This window comes from Pocillopora damicornis, chromosome 14, assembly GCF_964200805.1.
Source record: "Pocillopora damicornis chromosome 14, jaPocDami1.2, whole genome shotgun sequence".
NCBI classification, from domain to species: domain Eukaryota; kingdom Metazoa; phylum Cnidaria; class Anthozoa; order Scleractinia; family Pocilloporidae; genus Pocillopora; species Pocillopora damicornis.
The window spans coordinates 3074489-3089237 of record NC_142683.1 but is presented as its reverse complement, the minus strand read 5'-3'; the positions used below and the strand labels follow the sequence as shown (position 1 = coordinate 3089237).

Genomic DNA, 14749 nt, shown 5'->3' with positions numbered 1-14749 from the left:
CATTTTGTTATGTACCAATGATTTTGTCATTAAAAGGATGTTGCTGTGTAATGTTGAATTTTGTAGAAGTGATAATCAAAAACTCAACAGAGTTCCCTTGACTTTGTGTACCTATCCTCTTAAAAACAATAGTTAGTGGTGGATATTTGTTCTACTGAGCGACGATTCATTAATTTTGATCAGGATTCAGATACAAGTGAAGGGGAAGGGATCGGCGACAGAAAGGTAAAAGCTGTTTATGAAAGCCAGTGATCGATCAGATGAAGAGAAGCTCCTACCAAAATCTAGTTTTAAGAATACTTTAATTTGTGAATTGTATATTTATCGCTTTCCCCATGGCAAGCTTTCCGAAGTTTGGATAATGTCCTCACTTCACTTTCGTCTCATCTATATTTACGTTAAAATTGAATAAATAATAATAATACTAGACGATTTCATATCAGCTATATTTTATTTGCCAGTGTATGTGGAAATCGGGGTGTATGCATTAATTAAAAGCAGTTGCTCTATTCAGTAACTAGGCTCAATAATGATTTAAAGATACCTGCATCGTGCTCATAGAGTCTATACAAGCAATAAAAGATTGTAAACAAGGCTTATAACTGTAAAAAGTGCATGGTTTCCACGTAGTTTTATTTTTTGATTCTTGGCCCCCAGTGGATTCCTGATTTTGAGCAATTAGCGTGTGCATCCAGGGCTTCCTTGAACAGCTTCCATCCTTCTGTCTTCTTGAACTCCTCCTCACTGATTCCTTCCTCTTCTTCACTGGACTCTGAATCCTGCTGAACATACTAAAAATGTCGGGTTAACTTTGGTGTAAGAACCTGTGAAGTTTTTCTTTATTTTGTCACTATTATTTTCCTAGTGTCTATTGTTTTGACTTAGTTACGTCACTTGTGAGCGTAACAGGTTCTCTTACCAAAGCTGAGCCAAAATGTTGGAGCCAAATAATAGAGTCAAATGGGGCAGTTATGTAGGCTTACAGCCGAGAGCGTTCATATGTTTTTGCCGAGCCAAGAACGGCAGCTGTAAGTCGGATTTCCTTTTCTCGTATGAAGATTAATTTTTCTTCCGTAGCGGCATGTTCGCCATGCAAAGACCAGGGCTTTCCAAGCCTAACTGAGGCATATCTTTACCTTAACTTTCTACTATTGCTAGCTCAGCAGGTCAGATGGCATTAGGTTAGTATTCTACAGATTATTTTAGGTCAGTGTACCATAGAATTTTTTCAGTAAAGTATTCAGATTTTTGCATCTTAGTAATCCTGGTTTCGTTGCAAGCTTCTTGTAGACCAGTCATTATAAAACAAACAGACATTCCCTCAATGGTCGCATTGCCAAAAACAAATACCTTTTTGAGAAAAAAAAAAACTCCTTGACACACCTACTTTTCGGCATGACTGTCTATCCGTTCATTAGATCACGGGGTAGAAAAATGAGTTACCCGGCGGATATTGCCAGAAATGCACTAGTGCTGAAAAAAATCTGCATCCCCCAGAGCTGGCATATCTTTGTTAGACTGTGCACATCCGTCCCCCTGGGGACGGGGATATATGCACATACCTTGTGCGCATGTTGCATTTCATCTCTCAATATATACTCACCTTAGAACCAAAGGTCACTTCCACATTTCTCTCCGTTCTTTTTCCATAAATTTTCCTCAGTTCTTCCTAGAATCATATAAGTAATATGCAAGAGTTAATACCACGCATGAATTAGCATTGAAAGTTACCTCCAGTGCAGTCCTCGTTTTGTAATATTTTTTCCCAAGCCTAAAATGTATTACAAGGAATAAAAATGCTTTGAGAGGGTCTTGCTACGGAGAGAATTTCTGTCAAAGAGGCAACGGGTCCCGCCATCGGAAAAAAAAACAACGCTGGTAAAAATGCTGGCAAAGCTTATCGTTACATTACCCCTCCCTAGTTTGTAATCTCACTTTTTTTTCCCCACGATCTAAAGGAGCTTGACATTCTAGTCAGACCTTCTGCTGGAATTATATTGATGTATTATTCCTTTGCTTTTGTTACAACAAATTTAAGACCAGCGGTTTATCTGCAAATTAGGCTTCAGTCGCCTCGCGTCCGTATACATATATTGAAATTTTCGCGCGAAAAGAACAGTTATGTCATGCAGTTTGTCGTGCTATGCTCGTTTCTTTGCTGCATCTCGTGTACTTCTTCTATCCAAACCGTCAGGTACGTTTTGCGTTGTCTTTTGCCGTTTGATGTTTCGCTTTGTGATCATGATTATTGTTGTCGGTAGTTGGCTGTAGTGTAATTCAAGTTAATCATGTTTCAGAAACCACTGGTTACGAAGAAATTGTATGGTTCGTGTAACCTTTTTGAAATTAGCCCGTTCGTTCGCTGCAGCTTTTGTCATGAAAAAATACTCAGACCAACGCTTCTGGGAAACCAGAGTATATCGACTCGATAAAAATCGTCTCGATATGATGACTACCAGGAGCCCATTATGATGGGCTCCTGTGACTACTCGATATGCCACAAGGACGTGTCGTTGGTCCGTTTCACAAACAAGTTTCGTTTTCCTAACCAGTTTGGTTTCACAATCGAACGAGTATGTATAGGATTTATCAGCAGTAAGGCTGATGTGGTTGCTTTATTTTTGTATCAACCGAACGGGAGCCTTGAACCTTTTGTCTTCACTGAAGAACACTAAGAGGGGAAACATACAGTATTAAATATTAGCGTAACTGTTTGTAACATGTATGTATTGGGCATAACTACAAATGTTTTTTTTTTTAATTTCTACCTGTGTATGTGACTTAAATTGCAACAGTGTACGAGAAGATTGTTTTTTCCAAGCCATGTCACCTCCTCCTGCTTCTTCATCTTTTTCTCTTTCGATACGCCTCTTAGGCTTTTTCCTCTGCAATATCGTGAAATACAAGTAAAAAGTAATAAAAACTAAACTTGATCGTGACAACGAAATGTTTTCGTTTATCTGACATCAAGTTTTGGTAACGTTTCAAAAACGCATGTCGCCGGAGAAAAAATCATATTTTTATTAATTAACTACCTCATTCGCAAAGGCCCAATTAGCAAAACATCCCCCAAAAAATTTTGAGTTCAGGAAACATATCGAGTTTTTCGGTCCTTCGTCTATAATAAAGGTAACAGAGATATTTACGGTTGTGCTACACACAAACTCTTAACGTCTGTACAAAATGAGATCTTTACCTAATTATCACCGGTATACTACGATAAAATTCATACAAATAAAACAATTTAGAAGGAGCCTACAAATCCGTGTACCTTAGTGCCAACTGATTTTCAATTGTATAGGAAAATAAAACTCAAATTTTATTTTCGTTTTTCGTTTTTCTTTGCAGTAAAGAAAACGAAATTGGACTTCTATTTTCGTTTTTCATTTTTTCCCCTTCCGAAAGGAAACGGAATTCGAATTCACTTAATGCTCTCCGTTTTCTTTTTCTGTAGCTCAAAAAAACGGAATTTTCGTATGGATTTTGAAAACGGATTACGATTCGGTTTTGGTTTTTTGTTTTCGGTTTATGGCATTGAAACTAACAATCTTTGTTTGAGCGGGAATATTGAGGAGCTTGTCACTGAATTCAAAGCTCGATATCCGAATCTAAAGGGCTGTAGTTTACGAAGCGTTAAAAGGTTTTGTAATCACTAAGGTATGAGGAAAAGAATGCCAGTTTCGGATGAAGTGCTTAACTGCCGCTCTCGCTAAGAGCGCTCCTCTCGGCTCCCGTTGGAAAAAAGTTTTATTTTATTATTTCCCATGAAAAGGGTTAAGGATACATGTTTCAAAGATAGTTTAGTCGTTCTCTGTGATCTATTACTGAAAAGACGCACGGCAACTTGGAATCTATTTGTTTTAGATCACATCTAAAGATGGAAACTTCAGTTGAAATATTTTTCATATAAGCGTGATCAGAGGAGAGCCTTCTCTTCGACCTTAATTTGCATATCAAAATTCACCAATTTGTACGAAAGATTTCTCAAAATGCAGACGTTCAACGGACTAAAAAAGCATATCAGTGTATAGTTTATACACCACTGAGGTCAACGATTACCTCAAATCCGCGGGCATCCACCAACATCTCAAAACAACGCAAATCCAGGTGTTTGCTAAACTGCGCTCGTGTCAGTGATAATTTGCATAATTCTGAGACTAGACGAAGATCTCCTTTTGACCGTTCAAACTTCGTTTGCTTATCTTCTACGTTGAGGATTTCAGATTTTCTTATCAACTGAAAGGAGAATAGATGCCGAGTTGTCCTAAAACGTTGCGTAAAGGTGATCGGTCCTAACGCTTGCGCGACTTACAAAGTAAACAAAGTTGATCGGAAAGCGCCTTCTCGATAATTTTTGTTGAAATATCACGTCAAGAACTACGCGCAGTGAGGAGAAGATCATTTTCTAACGCCGCTATCTTAGTTTCCTAAATATTCCCGCTCAAACAAAGATTGTCAGTTTCAATGCCATAAACCGAAAACAAAAAACCAAAACCGAATCGTAATTCGTTTTCTTTGTTTTACTGCAAAGAAAAACGAAAAACGAAAATAAAATTTGAGTTTCATTTCCCTATACAATTGAAAATCGGTTGGCACTAAGGTCCACGGATTCAAAACATCCCCCTAAAAATTTTTAGTTCAGGAAACATATTGAGTTTTTCGGTCCTTCGTCTATAGTAAAGGTAACAGAGATATTTAAGGGTGTGCTTCACACGTCCGTACAAAATGAGATCTTTTCCTAATTATCACCGGTATACTACGATAAAATTCATACGAATAAAAAGTGTTAGAGGGAGCCTACCGATGGCTGTCCTGTAAGTCGAACATCGTTTGGAATTCTATCCTTGAATGTTACTGTGGAGCTAACCATGTGCCTGTGATTAAAACTCCTGTTTAGTTTTTTATCAAAACCTTCCGTCCGAACCAAATTTCTGGTGGAAAACCGATAGCTATCATTTTGAGCTGCCATAAAGACCTTTTTTTAGAAAATTTCCATAAAGTTTGTTGTTCCTCTTCGTTACCAATGCATCTCTCCTATAGAAACATGACGTAACACCTATCAGGCAACGGTTGGACGAAAGCTTAAGCCTCTTATGGCCAATTTGTGTGATCTTATTTCAATAGTTTTGAATAGTCTGAGAATAGCTGCAAGTAAAACTGAGAAAAAAAGCAGGCGTTTTGCTGCAGCCTGTAATTTCTTACCAACTAAGACCTCCGGCTTTCGTTTCCACTCACTGGAGCAGATTTTTCGTTCTTCGACTAAAGGCGCGTTTCTGAACTAAGTTAGGAGCCCTTCTTCATTTATCGAGGCGTAAAATCTCTTAACATGCCTAGAACTGACGGGGGGTGAACACCTGCCTTAAAGCGAATAATTCTAATTTACATATATTTTTGCTATGCTGCAAACAATTTAAGGTTTTTTGGCACAGTTCGGCTCTCGAGGATCCCTCTTGTATCATTATGGAAGTTGAGTACATAACAAACCGAATTGCACGAGGAATTAAAGTCTTAGAGCGAAGGATGGAGAGTGACGTCGAGCAAATGTGTACAAGGATTTTAATACCGCTTACTAAAAAATTTGGTGAACGTAATTTGCCTGCAGAACTACTTGAGAGACTTAGAGGATATTTTAGAGACATCTACTGGAGTTTAAAAGTGCACGTGATGTTTCACTTAGGAATTGCTGATGAGCTTCAAGAGATCGACAAACTCCTCAATGTGGTGGGTGCTTGGGGCGGCCTGACAAATGAAGAGATGAATGAACTACCAGACCAAGATCACGTAATCGACCCAGGAAGCAAACTCGTGGAAATGGTAAGTATATAAGCGGCATGTGTGTGTGTTTTGTTTTCGAGTTTTCATGCATTGTCATTTGCACCGAGTCAGGCTGTAACATGCCTTGGCTGGCTGTTTATCTAACCTCGCTGTAGCTGACACCAAAGGTAATAGTTTGCAAGAATGTTATGGAAAGAAAAAACCAGACTACGAGCTGAATTATAGAATTCAGTATGAGATGCCGCTCAAGATTGTCTTTTTAATCAGAGTAAAAAGACTCGGAACTATTTCCACTGTTCTTAAGCGGAATTTCGCTGAAAATTGTGACCCTCTTCTAGTAATATCTTTGTTACGTTTATTTACACCATTTTAACGAAATCAACGAGCAGATGGTCTGATTCTTAGACGGTCAAGTAAGAGCGACTGACCAACATTTGGACCGTCTTGAGAATCAGGTTTGTTCATAGACGACCTGATGTCTGAAGTTAATAAAAATTACCGTGCTAGCGGAGAGAAAGGTGACAGTTAACGGTTCTTTGTTTCTATTTATATTCCAGTTCAGCGACATTATGGATGATCGCAGTGATAGAGGAAGCACAGACCATGCCAACCGTGTAATGACGGCGGCGAAAGACCACTTAAGTAAACTTTCAAGCAAAAACACTTTCAAACCCATCGTTTTAGCAAGGGTGTCACACACAGGCAGGTCTTTTATTGGGGCCTCAATAGCCGTAAGTCATTTCTTAAGGCCTATTTGTTTGTATCATAGAATAAAGAATCTTAAACAGAGTCTCGGAAAAGCAACAGTACATTTCAAGCCTCTAAATATTCCAGATCGGGACAACTGGATATTTGAAGCATTTCACAGAAAGAAATATGATTCTGAAAAAAACCTCTGTCAAAATTGTAAAATAATGTTCCGTGGTAATCGTTCGGAAAACGGAGATACCTCGTTTCTCGCCGCATGTGCAGAGTATTGTGCTGTTAATCAGCTCCTTCCAGACGAACTAAATTTGTGGCAAAGCGACGATCAACTTGTGGCGGATCGACTGAAGCGAAACCTTGCGCGATGTTCAGATCTGTTTGAAAACTTTTCTTGCATGTCTAAGAAATGCATAGATGCCGCTGATTCAGGGAATAAAGATGACATAGAGGTCGTGTACCAGGAAGTGATATGTAGACTGCACATATTTGGTCTATCGCCAGAGTGTAACTCCAACTTTTAATTTTTTTTTTTTTTTGGTGTTCTCCGTCGTCACAAATTGACAGGATATTAAACTGCTCAACTCTGACAGTAAGAAGATAAAATATCTTTCTCGATCTTTTGTACGAAACAAATTTCAGCTCTTACATAATCTGAGAATTTAGATTAGTATTCTAGGTCGATTATTTGCACTTTGTCGTCCGCGTTTGTTTTAAATGACCATGAATAAAACTGTTTTGTAAAAGGTGGATAAAAACAAACGTTGCATGTTTTAATTAATTCATCACTTTTTCTGTTAGTCAAAAGAGAAATCTTCTGTAGCTCGGCCAGATGTAGTTGCCATTTTTAGGCGTATTTATGGTCTTGTGCAGATCAGTCTTAAAACAATAAAAATTGCTGTTGTTGTCGTTGTTACATTTTGCTCGTTTCCTAAGATTTTCATCAGTTACTGACAGCTCTTTTACGCAGTAAGGTAACTAATTTACTATCAAAAGTCATCATGTGATACCTGTATAGTTAGGTCCAACAGACGAATGCCACTAAGTTACCGTAAAAGCTGAGGAGAGAAAGAAAATCAACTTGTTTTGTCAACATTAGCATTTAAAACAAAGTGGGATTTCTTCAATACTCACCCAGCATAATCAGACCAGCTGAAAGAAACTAAACAACTGTGTCAGCTCTAATTATCTGATATTATTAATTTAATAAAATGACAATTACGATTTGCATTTTACATGCACATACCGTCAGCGCCATTCAAACAGTGCTTTGTGTTTGGGTCAGGATGTGGACTTGCTGAAACAAACAAAAAAGAGATGCAACTGCAATTTTCAGCACCAAAGAAAATGTGTAGAGAATCGTATGGGGAAAATGCATGGTGATGTTAGGGTATACAGTAGAAGGTCAAGGCTGAAGCTGCATACAAAATTGTTTGACATAGTTAGCCCTCAGAGAGTTGTTGTTCCCTTTGAATGGTAAAGGATTCCTTTGCAAGTCACCCCAGTGTTGTGTCAATTTTCCTTCACGGTTCTCTGGTGCTCTTTTTATTCTTACACTTATGTAATCTCAATGATCATTCCATACACTTCTGCCATGGAGATTAAATTATTTAAGTTCTAAGAATCTTGTGTTAAAGCAAACAATAACCCTGCTTTAATACTTTCCTTTCTTTCTCACTCATCACCTGACTATTTAAAAATGTATTAATATCATTAAGAAAAATTCCTAAGTCACTGGAAGTCACCAGAAGAGAGCAAAACTATCAAAACTTACATTAAGGTGCAATGTACTTACTTTTATATTTCTCCATCCAGGATCATTGTTTAATCTATCAGCAATGTAATATCTTAAACATACAGACAAATTGGCCATGAACTCTGTCCCCTGTAACAAAGAAAAATTCACACTCAGAGAATTTTCTCAGTCCAATACACATTTGAAGTACATGATATAACAGTGATATAACAGTATAGTCTAACATCAACCAGTTGTAAACAATTGCCAATCTTCACTCAGGACCATAAATTATACACATCTAGTGAGCAAGTGCGCCATCTCTGTTTTCAACTAGAATCATGAAAGAATCAAGAGCATGACAGAGACAATTTACTCATTTATGTCCAAGCATCAGCCTATTCGGATCATAGAGTGAAGCACAAAATTGTAAACCACCTACTTTGGAATGATACAACCCTTTCACTCCTAGGATCTCATTAGTAATTCTCATTACTGTCTGCCATATAATTAAAATGATGTTAGTTTGGAGAATTTGGTATTGGATCAACTAATAATCCCTAGTTTATATTTTTCTTCATTCTCATTACTTTTCTGTTTGCCACTGTATTAATGTTGTTAGGAGAAATTCTGTCTTGGTCACTCATAGGAGTTAAAGGGTTAAACCTTTTTGTTCACAATTACAGTTATCTCATACACAGGTAAAAGGCATGATTTACAGATGTCATCCTTGTAACATACAAAATATACCAATAACATCTGTTAACCCTTTAACTCCCAAGATCTCATTGTTAATTCTCCTTGCTGTCTGTCATACAGTTCTTGTGATGCCAGTTTGAAGAATTTGGTATTGGATCAACTTATAAACCCTAATTGATATTTTTCTTTATTCTCATCACTTGTCTGCTTGATATTGTAAGGAGAAATTCTGTCTTGGTCACTCACAGGCATTGAAGGGTTAAGAATCATTAATCACAGCATGCCAACAATTACACCAACCTCATTGCCTGAAGAGGACTGGCAGTACGCAGACAAATTCAATCCGCACTGGTAAATGACTATTTAATACTGAATACGACAAATGATAATGATCTAATTATGACTATTGCACTTCACCACAATGGACAACCAGAACCAGTTTTACACGATTACACTTACTGGTGTAATACAGTTACTGTCAAAGTGTTCAGTTTTTCCTTTTTCTGGTGGTAAAAGAGCTCCTACAGAAGAAAGTTATAAAATGTGTAAGTGTGCAATTCCAAACTGCACGAAACTTGGCCTGTCTGAACATCTGGGAGGGGTAACTTTTCCATTTGGAATATAGAAAACATGACCTCACTTGTCTGATCAGACAATCATGAGCAACTTTGGACATGATACATCATTTCCAATTCTGATAAGTTCGTGGCTCATAAAAATAAGTACCATGAACAGAAAGTAATATACATTTAAGTATCATTTTGAATACCTTTTTCCATCAATTCATTTTGAATTCTTGCCATTTCCTCTGCTTTTTCCCTAAAAAAAGGTTAAATTTAGCATTTCCTGCCATTATGTTTTCATCTGTAGTGTGCAAACATTTGCACTAATTGGGTTACTTTTTCATTACTAACTTGGTTTCTTTAGATGCTCTGAAACCATGAGATCTTTGCTGATTCATTTTTGCCCTTGGAGCCTGCAATGAAAAAATTAAAGACAAGCCTGCATAAATATTATCATAAATAAGCGAAATATATCTTTAAAAAATGTATATTTTATAACAGATTAATAAATATACTGGCAAAGTGCCTCTTACCACTCCATCAATGGCCATGTAAAGCAACTTTCTGGGTCTTACTATAGAGAAGATTCTGTAAAAAAAAAAAAAAAAAAAGAAAAAAAGAAAAAAGAAAAAAAAAAGAAGAAGAAGAAATTAACTGTAGTGGGTAATGGTTAAATATAGTTAAATGGAATATGCCATAGATAACAACTAAGAGCAAATATGGTCAGTAGCATTTTGAGGTGTTTGATAAACATCTTAATTGGCTGTTAGCATTCATGCAGCATTGGTTGCATTCTGTTTGTCACAGTACTGTGGTCATAGGGACCTTGAGGCTGTCCTTATCCAGTGGTATACCTTATCAGTGCATGTGTTGTTCGACCATGTGCTCGCATTGTAATCACTCTTCTATGTTGTGATGTTGTTGTCCTTGCAGATTTTGGATCTTGGCATTTTGTCCCCCCCAACCCTAACTGCAGGGTTTATTTCTATTTATTATTTTTTTTATCTCTTGATTCATTTCTTTATTCATGTTTTCCTCCACTCAGCCATCTGGCTCTTGTGTGACAGTGCTCATAGGGAGCTTGGTGTAGGACACTTGTGGCTTGATTGCAGGTTGGGCAGGCCAGTCTGGTGTTTAAGTGCCTCAAGGTGCTATTGGGGTTTCAGCCCCCAGGTCTCTCGGGCACCTAGCCTCCATTTGCAACATGCGCATTAACCGAGAGTAAATTTTACAGAGTGTTCCCTGAACAAGAGATGTGGTGGCCTAATGGTCAGCCCACCAGGCTTCTGTTCTAGAGGTCTGGGTTTGTGACCAGGTCATTTTGTTGTGTCCTTGGGTAAAACAAGTTATGTACACAGTGCATCTCTTCAACCAGGGGTAAAAATAAATTTTAAAAAAGGTACCTGTCAATGTACTCAAAAATAGCCACCATCATTTCATCTTCATTCTTTAGGGCTGGCCTGGAAATAAATTATAAAATGTTCATTTCTTTTACTTAATGTATGCAAAAAGTACACCTACAGTACAGAGAGAGTTAACCAGTAACAACAATAGTTACGCAGGAGGAAAGAAAGAGGAGGAGAAGTAATACAACCATACAATACAACAGAGAAATCACATTAAGACTTGTTCCCATTTGCTCTAATCTCCCAAATCAAGGATATACTCATACAGAATAGGCCACACTTAGCTTAAATATAAAAATTGCTGCTTACTTGCTCTCAGGATGACAACAAGGATGAATGATTCCATTCATGTCCAGGTATAAGTTATCAAATTCATAGCCATTGGGGTTTGGTAAACTTGTGTCCACTGGTGCTCTAACTCCATCAACTTCACGTCCCTAGGATGGTGAAAAAATAAGGTAAATGTTCATTTTGCAGACCAAAATTTCTGGACTATGGTGCTATGCAAGCAATTTTTCCTTCAGTGGATTAGGTGTTCAAGTTTCTAAAGAAACAGTGGTCCTGCATTGGTGAACTAGATTACTAGATAATTTGGTTTTATAAAATGGGTTGGTAATGTTTATTAGCCACAGGAAACAGATTCTAAAACTGCCATTTCAAGCATTAGCACTTCATCAGAGCAATCAATGAAGGGGTAACTGTCGAAAAATCAGCTTTAGAATCTCTATACAGTGGCCAATATACATTATCCTCAGTTGATAAAACCAAATTATTATTTTGCCTTTCCCTACCACTTTGATCAATAATAAAAACACGAAATTGGTCCTTTTAGAAGAGGTATAGATGATACATGCATACTGTAACATAAACTAGTTCTTTATTAGCAATCCAATATAGAAACTTCCTAATTTAAGAAAATCGTTCATTAATTCAATGAACAAAAAACACTGTGCTCAAGTTTTGATCCTCGATCAAGTCAGCTTTCTCACTTTGAGAACGTGCTTTCACTATCTTAAGAGGACTGTTTCCGAGTCCGTGAGATGAGAAATCTCAATTTTAAAGTGTTTTGTTTGACAAACAGTTGGCACTGATCTCTATTTAAACGGCCTTCCTACATTGATCATAATGAATTAGTACTTTATTCAATTGACTATCATAGCAACAGGGCAGAAAGACCGCAAAATACCGGCTCAAAGAGTAAATCTCAAACACTTGTAGTTAGATCAACAACAAGCTAGGCTATCAATCCTTCCATCGACTCACCTTTTCTTCTACACAGTGGACAACGATCGACGGGTATTTCTTTGTTAGCCAGCGAAAAAATGCTTGAACTCCCATCCCCGCGTATTCGGTTGAGCAAATTAAAGTTAACTCAACGCTGAAAAGTGAAAACGCCTCTGTAGAAAGATCATAGGCTTATTGGAGAAGATACGAGAAACTACACCTTATACATGACATACTTACCAAAAAACCAGGTGATATACCGCTGACAGGTTTATCTCACAATGGTAAAGCATAGGCAAGAAGTGCGTGCATACATCTTCAAACCACGTCGAGAAAAAAGTTCAAGTTCGTTGCTAAACAAAATATGCTTATTGAAGAGATAAGAATTCTCGAATTCATGACTTTTTTCTGACAAGATACACTTCAATAGTTAATTTTTCAAGCAACTTTGGGTGGTAATGCCTGCTGCGTTCCAATAGGTGTCCTCCTACGACTTTTTTGGTTATCTCGTATCAATATTCTCTCAAGCAACAAAAAACAACCTCACAGAACAAAAATAATACAAAAAAATCAAACAAATAAAGTTTTTCCTTCTGACCACGGATGCTTAAAAGGCTACCAGTGAAGGGTGGAACAGAAACTTGCTGTTACTACGAAACAAAAAAAACTTAGTTTGTTCTTTTCTTGTTTTTAAGGACTGTCCATTGATAAGAAAGTTTTTAAGTTATCCAGGGGTGGATCCAGGGTAGTTTACCTGATTTCCGGAACTCACTCAAATTTTTTCCGACCTAGTTAAATGTTGATAAAAGTACTTTTGGAAAACACTCTAATTTCCCTTTGGAAACTACTGATACTTTTGTGGAAATCACTAAACGTCTTCCAGAAATAAACCATCTTCCTGTTTTACAGTTATTTATTAAAGAAAATAGGTTTAGAATGACTAATTTCGTTATAATTGCGGTCATGAGGCGTTCGGGAGCGCTCCGGATCACGCGCTGGCCTTTCGAGCTTCGATTACACCTCGGAAACCGTCGAAAGCCGTCGGGAAATGTTCGTGGAGCCAATCTTTACGCAACCGGTGGGTGTAAGTCCTTGTTATTTGGTGACAATAACAGGCGGAACACAGTCAAAACCCCTCACGATTGGCTAGCAAAGATTTCGTCATCGGAACTCACTCAAAACACTCTTCTGATTGGCTAGTTGTGTTTGGAAACTACCTTGGAAACTACTGACAAAGTATAAAAAGGGCAGTTCCTCCCCCAGCGGGTCTCTTTCGTTGCTCTTACAATACAAGTACTTTTGAACTTGCTCAGGGGTTAACGACGGAATTTACTGTTAAACGTTTAAAAAATACTAGTGTTATGACTCGCGGAGATCCTGTTTGTCGGAGGGAGGATTGTTCTCCCTTCGACATTGGCCTAGTTTTCGACGAGATCCACAACTACTCGCCGCATCAGAAGCTGGAGTTCGTCGAAAACGTGTGGAAACCAGGTGAGCTTTTTGATTTCCCCGTGTCAATGGAAAATGGAAAATCTCGTAAGTTTGTCTCGGGCTGGCTGAAAAGATTTCCATGGCTAGCTTACTCCAAATATTTCGATGGAGCATTTTGTTTAGCTTGTGTTTGTTTTGGAGTTCAGTGTGGGCGAAACGCTAAAGACATGAGCACTGACATTGATAACAGACATCATAATCTCTACCAGGAAGCAGTGACCATTGCAAGACAAGTAGCAGTCCAGCCAGAAATGCCAAGGATAGCCCAGAGACAAATGCATACAAATAATGCTCCTGCTGCAACTCCTGAGGGATATTTCAAGATCAATCTCACTAGAGTTTTTCTTGACCATGTACTCCAGCAACTAAACACCAGATTCCAGGATGATGTATTTGTTTGCTATAAAGGTATTTCGATTATTCCCTCTGTTTTACTAGCTACTGACCCTGCCTGGAAGGCCAATGTTTTGGAATTTTGTAACCATTACAGACAGGACATACCAAATTATGCAGGATTACAGGCAGAGCTTTTGTTATGGGAGAGATTGTGGAAGGGGAGGGATAACAGAGGAGATATTATTCCTGACAGTTTGGAGGCTACACTGAAGGATATTGACAAAGATGCATATGTCAACATCTATTCCATGCTGAAAGTCCTGATCACAATTCCAATTTCATCTGCATCTTGTGAGCGATCTATATCATCCCTTCGGAATCTTAAGAACTATTTGAGAAATACAATGACCCAGGACAGACTGAATGGATTGGCACTGATGCATGCCCACAGAGACATGGATTTTGACCTTGAACGTATAATAGATTTATTTGCTGAGTTACATCCTAGGAGAATGAGAATGGCAAACATTTTGTAATAATTTTTTGCACCAGCTGTTTCTAGAGTACTTGTGAGTTATGTTCTGTCTGGGTTATGGCCTTTAAGTCTCATAATCCTTAAACTGATGGAGAACAGTACAGAAGCTCAAACTGATGACTGTATAACTTTTTTCAACTCATTTCAAGGTTATTTTCTATTTTGTTTTACTTGTGATGATTTTCCATTGACATTGACATTGGGTTTTCATGTTAAGCTTAAATGGTTAACAAACATTTTCACTGAACTCAACCAGCTTCACAGCAATTCCCAAGGATGAAGA

The 14749-nt window shown here is 37.8% G+C and overlaps 4 protein-coding genes across 9 annotated transcripts; 2 read left to right on the top strand and 2 right to left on the bottom strand.

The window, feature by feature from the left end:
* Positions 1-432: 432 nt before the first annotated feature.
* Positions 433-4343, bottom strand: LOC149034010 (uncharacterized). The gene is made up of 4 exons (XM_089193303.1): positions 4060-4343; positions 2769-2885; positions 1604-1669; positions 433-791 (listed from the first exon to the last, which is right to left on the bottom strand). Exons 1-4 carry the CDS (start codon positions 4084-4086, stop codon positions 633-635), a joined length of 369 nt encoding a protein of 122 aa, XP_089049429.1. The 5' UTR covers positions 4087-4343; the 3' UTR covers positions 433-632.
* Positions 4344-4801: 458 nt separating this feature from the next.
* Positions 4802-12338, bottom strand: LOC149034008 (5'-3' exoribonuclease 2-like). Of its 5 annotated transcripts, none has more exons than XR_016182792.1 (11): positions 12144-12337; positions 11190-11317; positions 10878-10934; positions 10008-10062; positions 9826-9887; positions 9681-9730; positions 9371-9432; positions 8273-8362; positions 7724-7774; positions 7488-7535; positions 4802-4874 (listed from the first exon to the last, which is right to left on the bottom strand). XR_016182792.1 is itself a non-coding variant. In XM_089193259.1 (10 exons), the coding sequence occupies exons 1-9, from the start codon at positions 12216-12218 to the stop codon at positions 7736-7738; spliced, it is 618 nt and encodes a 205-aa protein (XP_089049385.1). In that variant the 5' UTR covers positions 12219-12337; the 3' UTR covers positions 7469-7535; positions 7724-7735. The 5 variants fall into 5 exon arrangements, 3 of the variants coding, with proteins under 3 accessions (XP_089049385.1, XP_089049384.1, XP_089049386.1); XR_016182793.1 differs by lacking the exon at positions 4802-4874 and adding an exon at positions 4927-5034; XM_089193259.1 differs by lacking the exon at positions 4802-4874 and having other exon boundaries at positions 7469-7535.
* Positions 5196-7393, top strand: LOC149034009 (uncharacterized). Its single transcript, XM_089193243.1, has 2 exons — positions 5196-5814; positions 6333-7393. The coding sequence occupies exons 1-2, from the start codon at positions 5461-5463 to the stop codon at positions 6999-7001; spliced, it is 1023 nt and encodes a 340-aa protein (XP_089049369.1). The 5' UTR covers positions 5196-5460; the 3' UTR covers positions 7002-7393.
* A 1028-nt stretch (positions 12339-13366) lies between the features above and the next one.
* LOC149034007 (52 kDa repressor of the inhibitor of the protein kinase-like) lies at positions 13367-14711 on the top strand. 2 transcript variants are annotated; one of them, XM_089193245.1, is made up of 2 exons: positions 13367-13595; positions 13812-14711. In XM_089193245.1, the coding sequence occupies exons 1-2, from the start codon at positions 13466-13468 to the stop codon at positions 14465-14467; spliced, it is 786 nt and encodes a 261-aa protein (XP_089049371.1). In that variant the 5' UTR covers positions 13367-13465; the 3' UTR covers positions 14468-14711. The 2 variants fall into 2 exon arrangements, with proteins under 2 accessions (XP_089049371.1, XP_089049370.1); XM_089193244.1 differs by having other exon boundaries at positions 13367-14711.
* Positions 14712-14749: the final 38 nt, after the last annotated feature.

Bases quoted from the DNA above. Each gene is read 5' to 3' on its own strand.
- LOC149034010 (XM_089193303.1), bottom strand. From the start codon at position 4,086: ATGTTGGTGGATGCCCGCGGATTTGAG. The intron at 2,886-4,059 runs GTAATCGTTGAC...ACGATATTGCAG, and splicing joins TGGATGCCCGCGGATTTGAG to AGGAAAAAGCCTAAGAGGCG. The intron at 1,670-2,768 runs GTAGAAATTAAA...ATATGATTCTAG, and splicing joins AATTTAAGTCACATACACAG to GAAGAACTGAGGAAAATTTA.
- LOC149034009 (XM_089193243.1), top strand. From the start codon at position 5,461: ATGGAAGTTGAGTACATAACAAACCGAATTGCACGAGGAATTAAAGTC. The intron at 5,815-6,332 runs GTAAGTATATAA...TTTATATTCCAG, and splicing joins GAAGCAAACTCGTGGAAATG to TTCAGCGACATTATGGATGA.
- LOC149034008 (XM_089193260.1), bottom strand. From the start codon at position 12,218: ATGGGAGTTCAAGCATTTTTTCGCTGGCTAACAAAGAAATACCCGTCG. The intron at 8,363-9,370 runs GTAAGTGTAATC...TCTTTGTTACAG, and splicing joins ACAGTAACTGTATTACACCA to GGGACAGAGTTCATGGCCAA. The intron at 7,775-8,272 runs GTAAGTACATTG...TGTTTGTTTCAG, and splicing joins CTGGATGGAGAAATATAAAA to CAAGTCCACATCCTGACCCA.
- LOC149034007 (XM_089193244.1), top strand. From the start codon at position 13,466: ATGACTCGCGGAGATCCTGTTTGTCGGAGGGAGGATTGTTCTCCCTTC.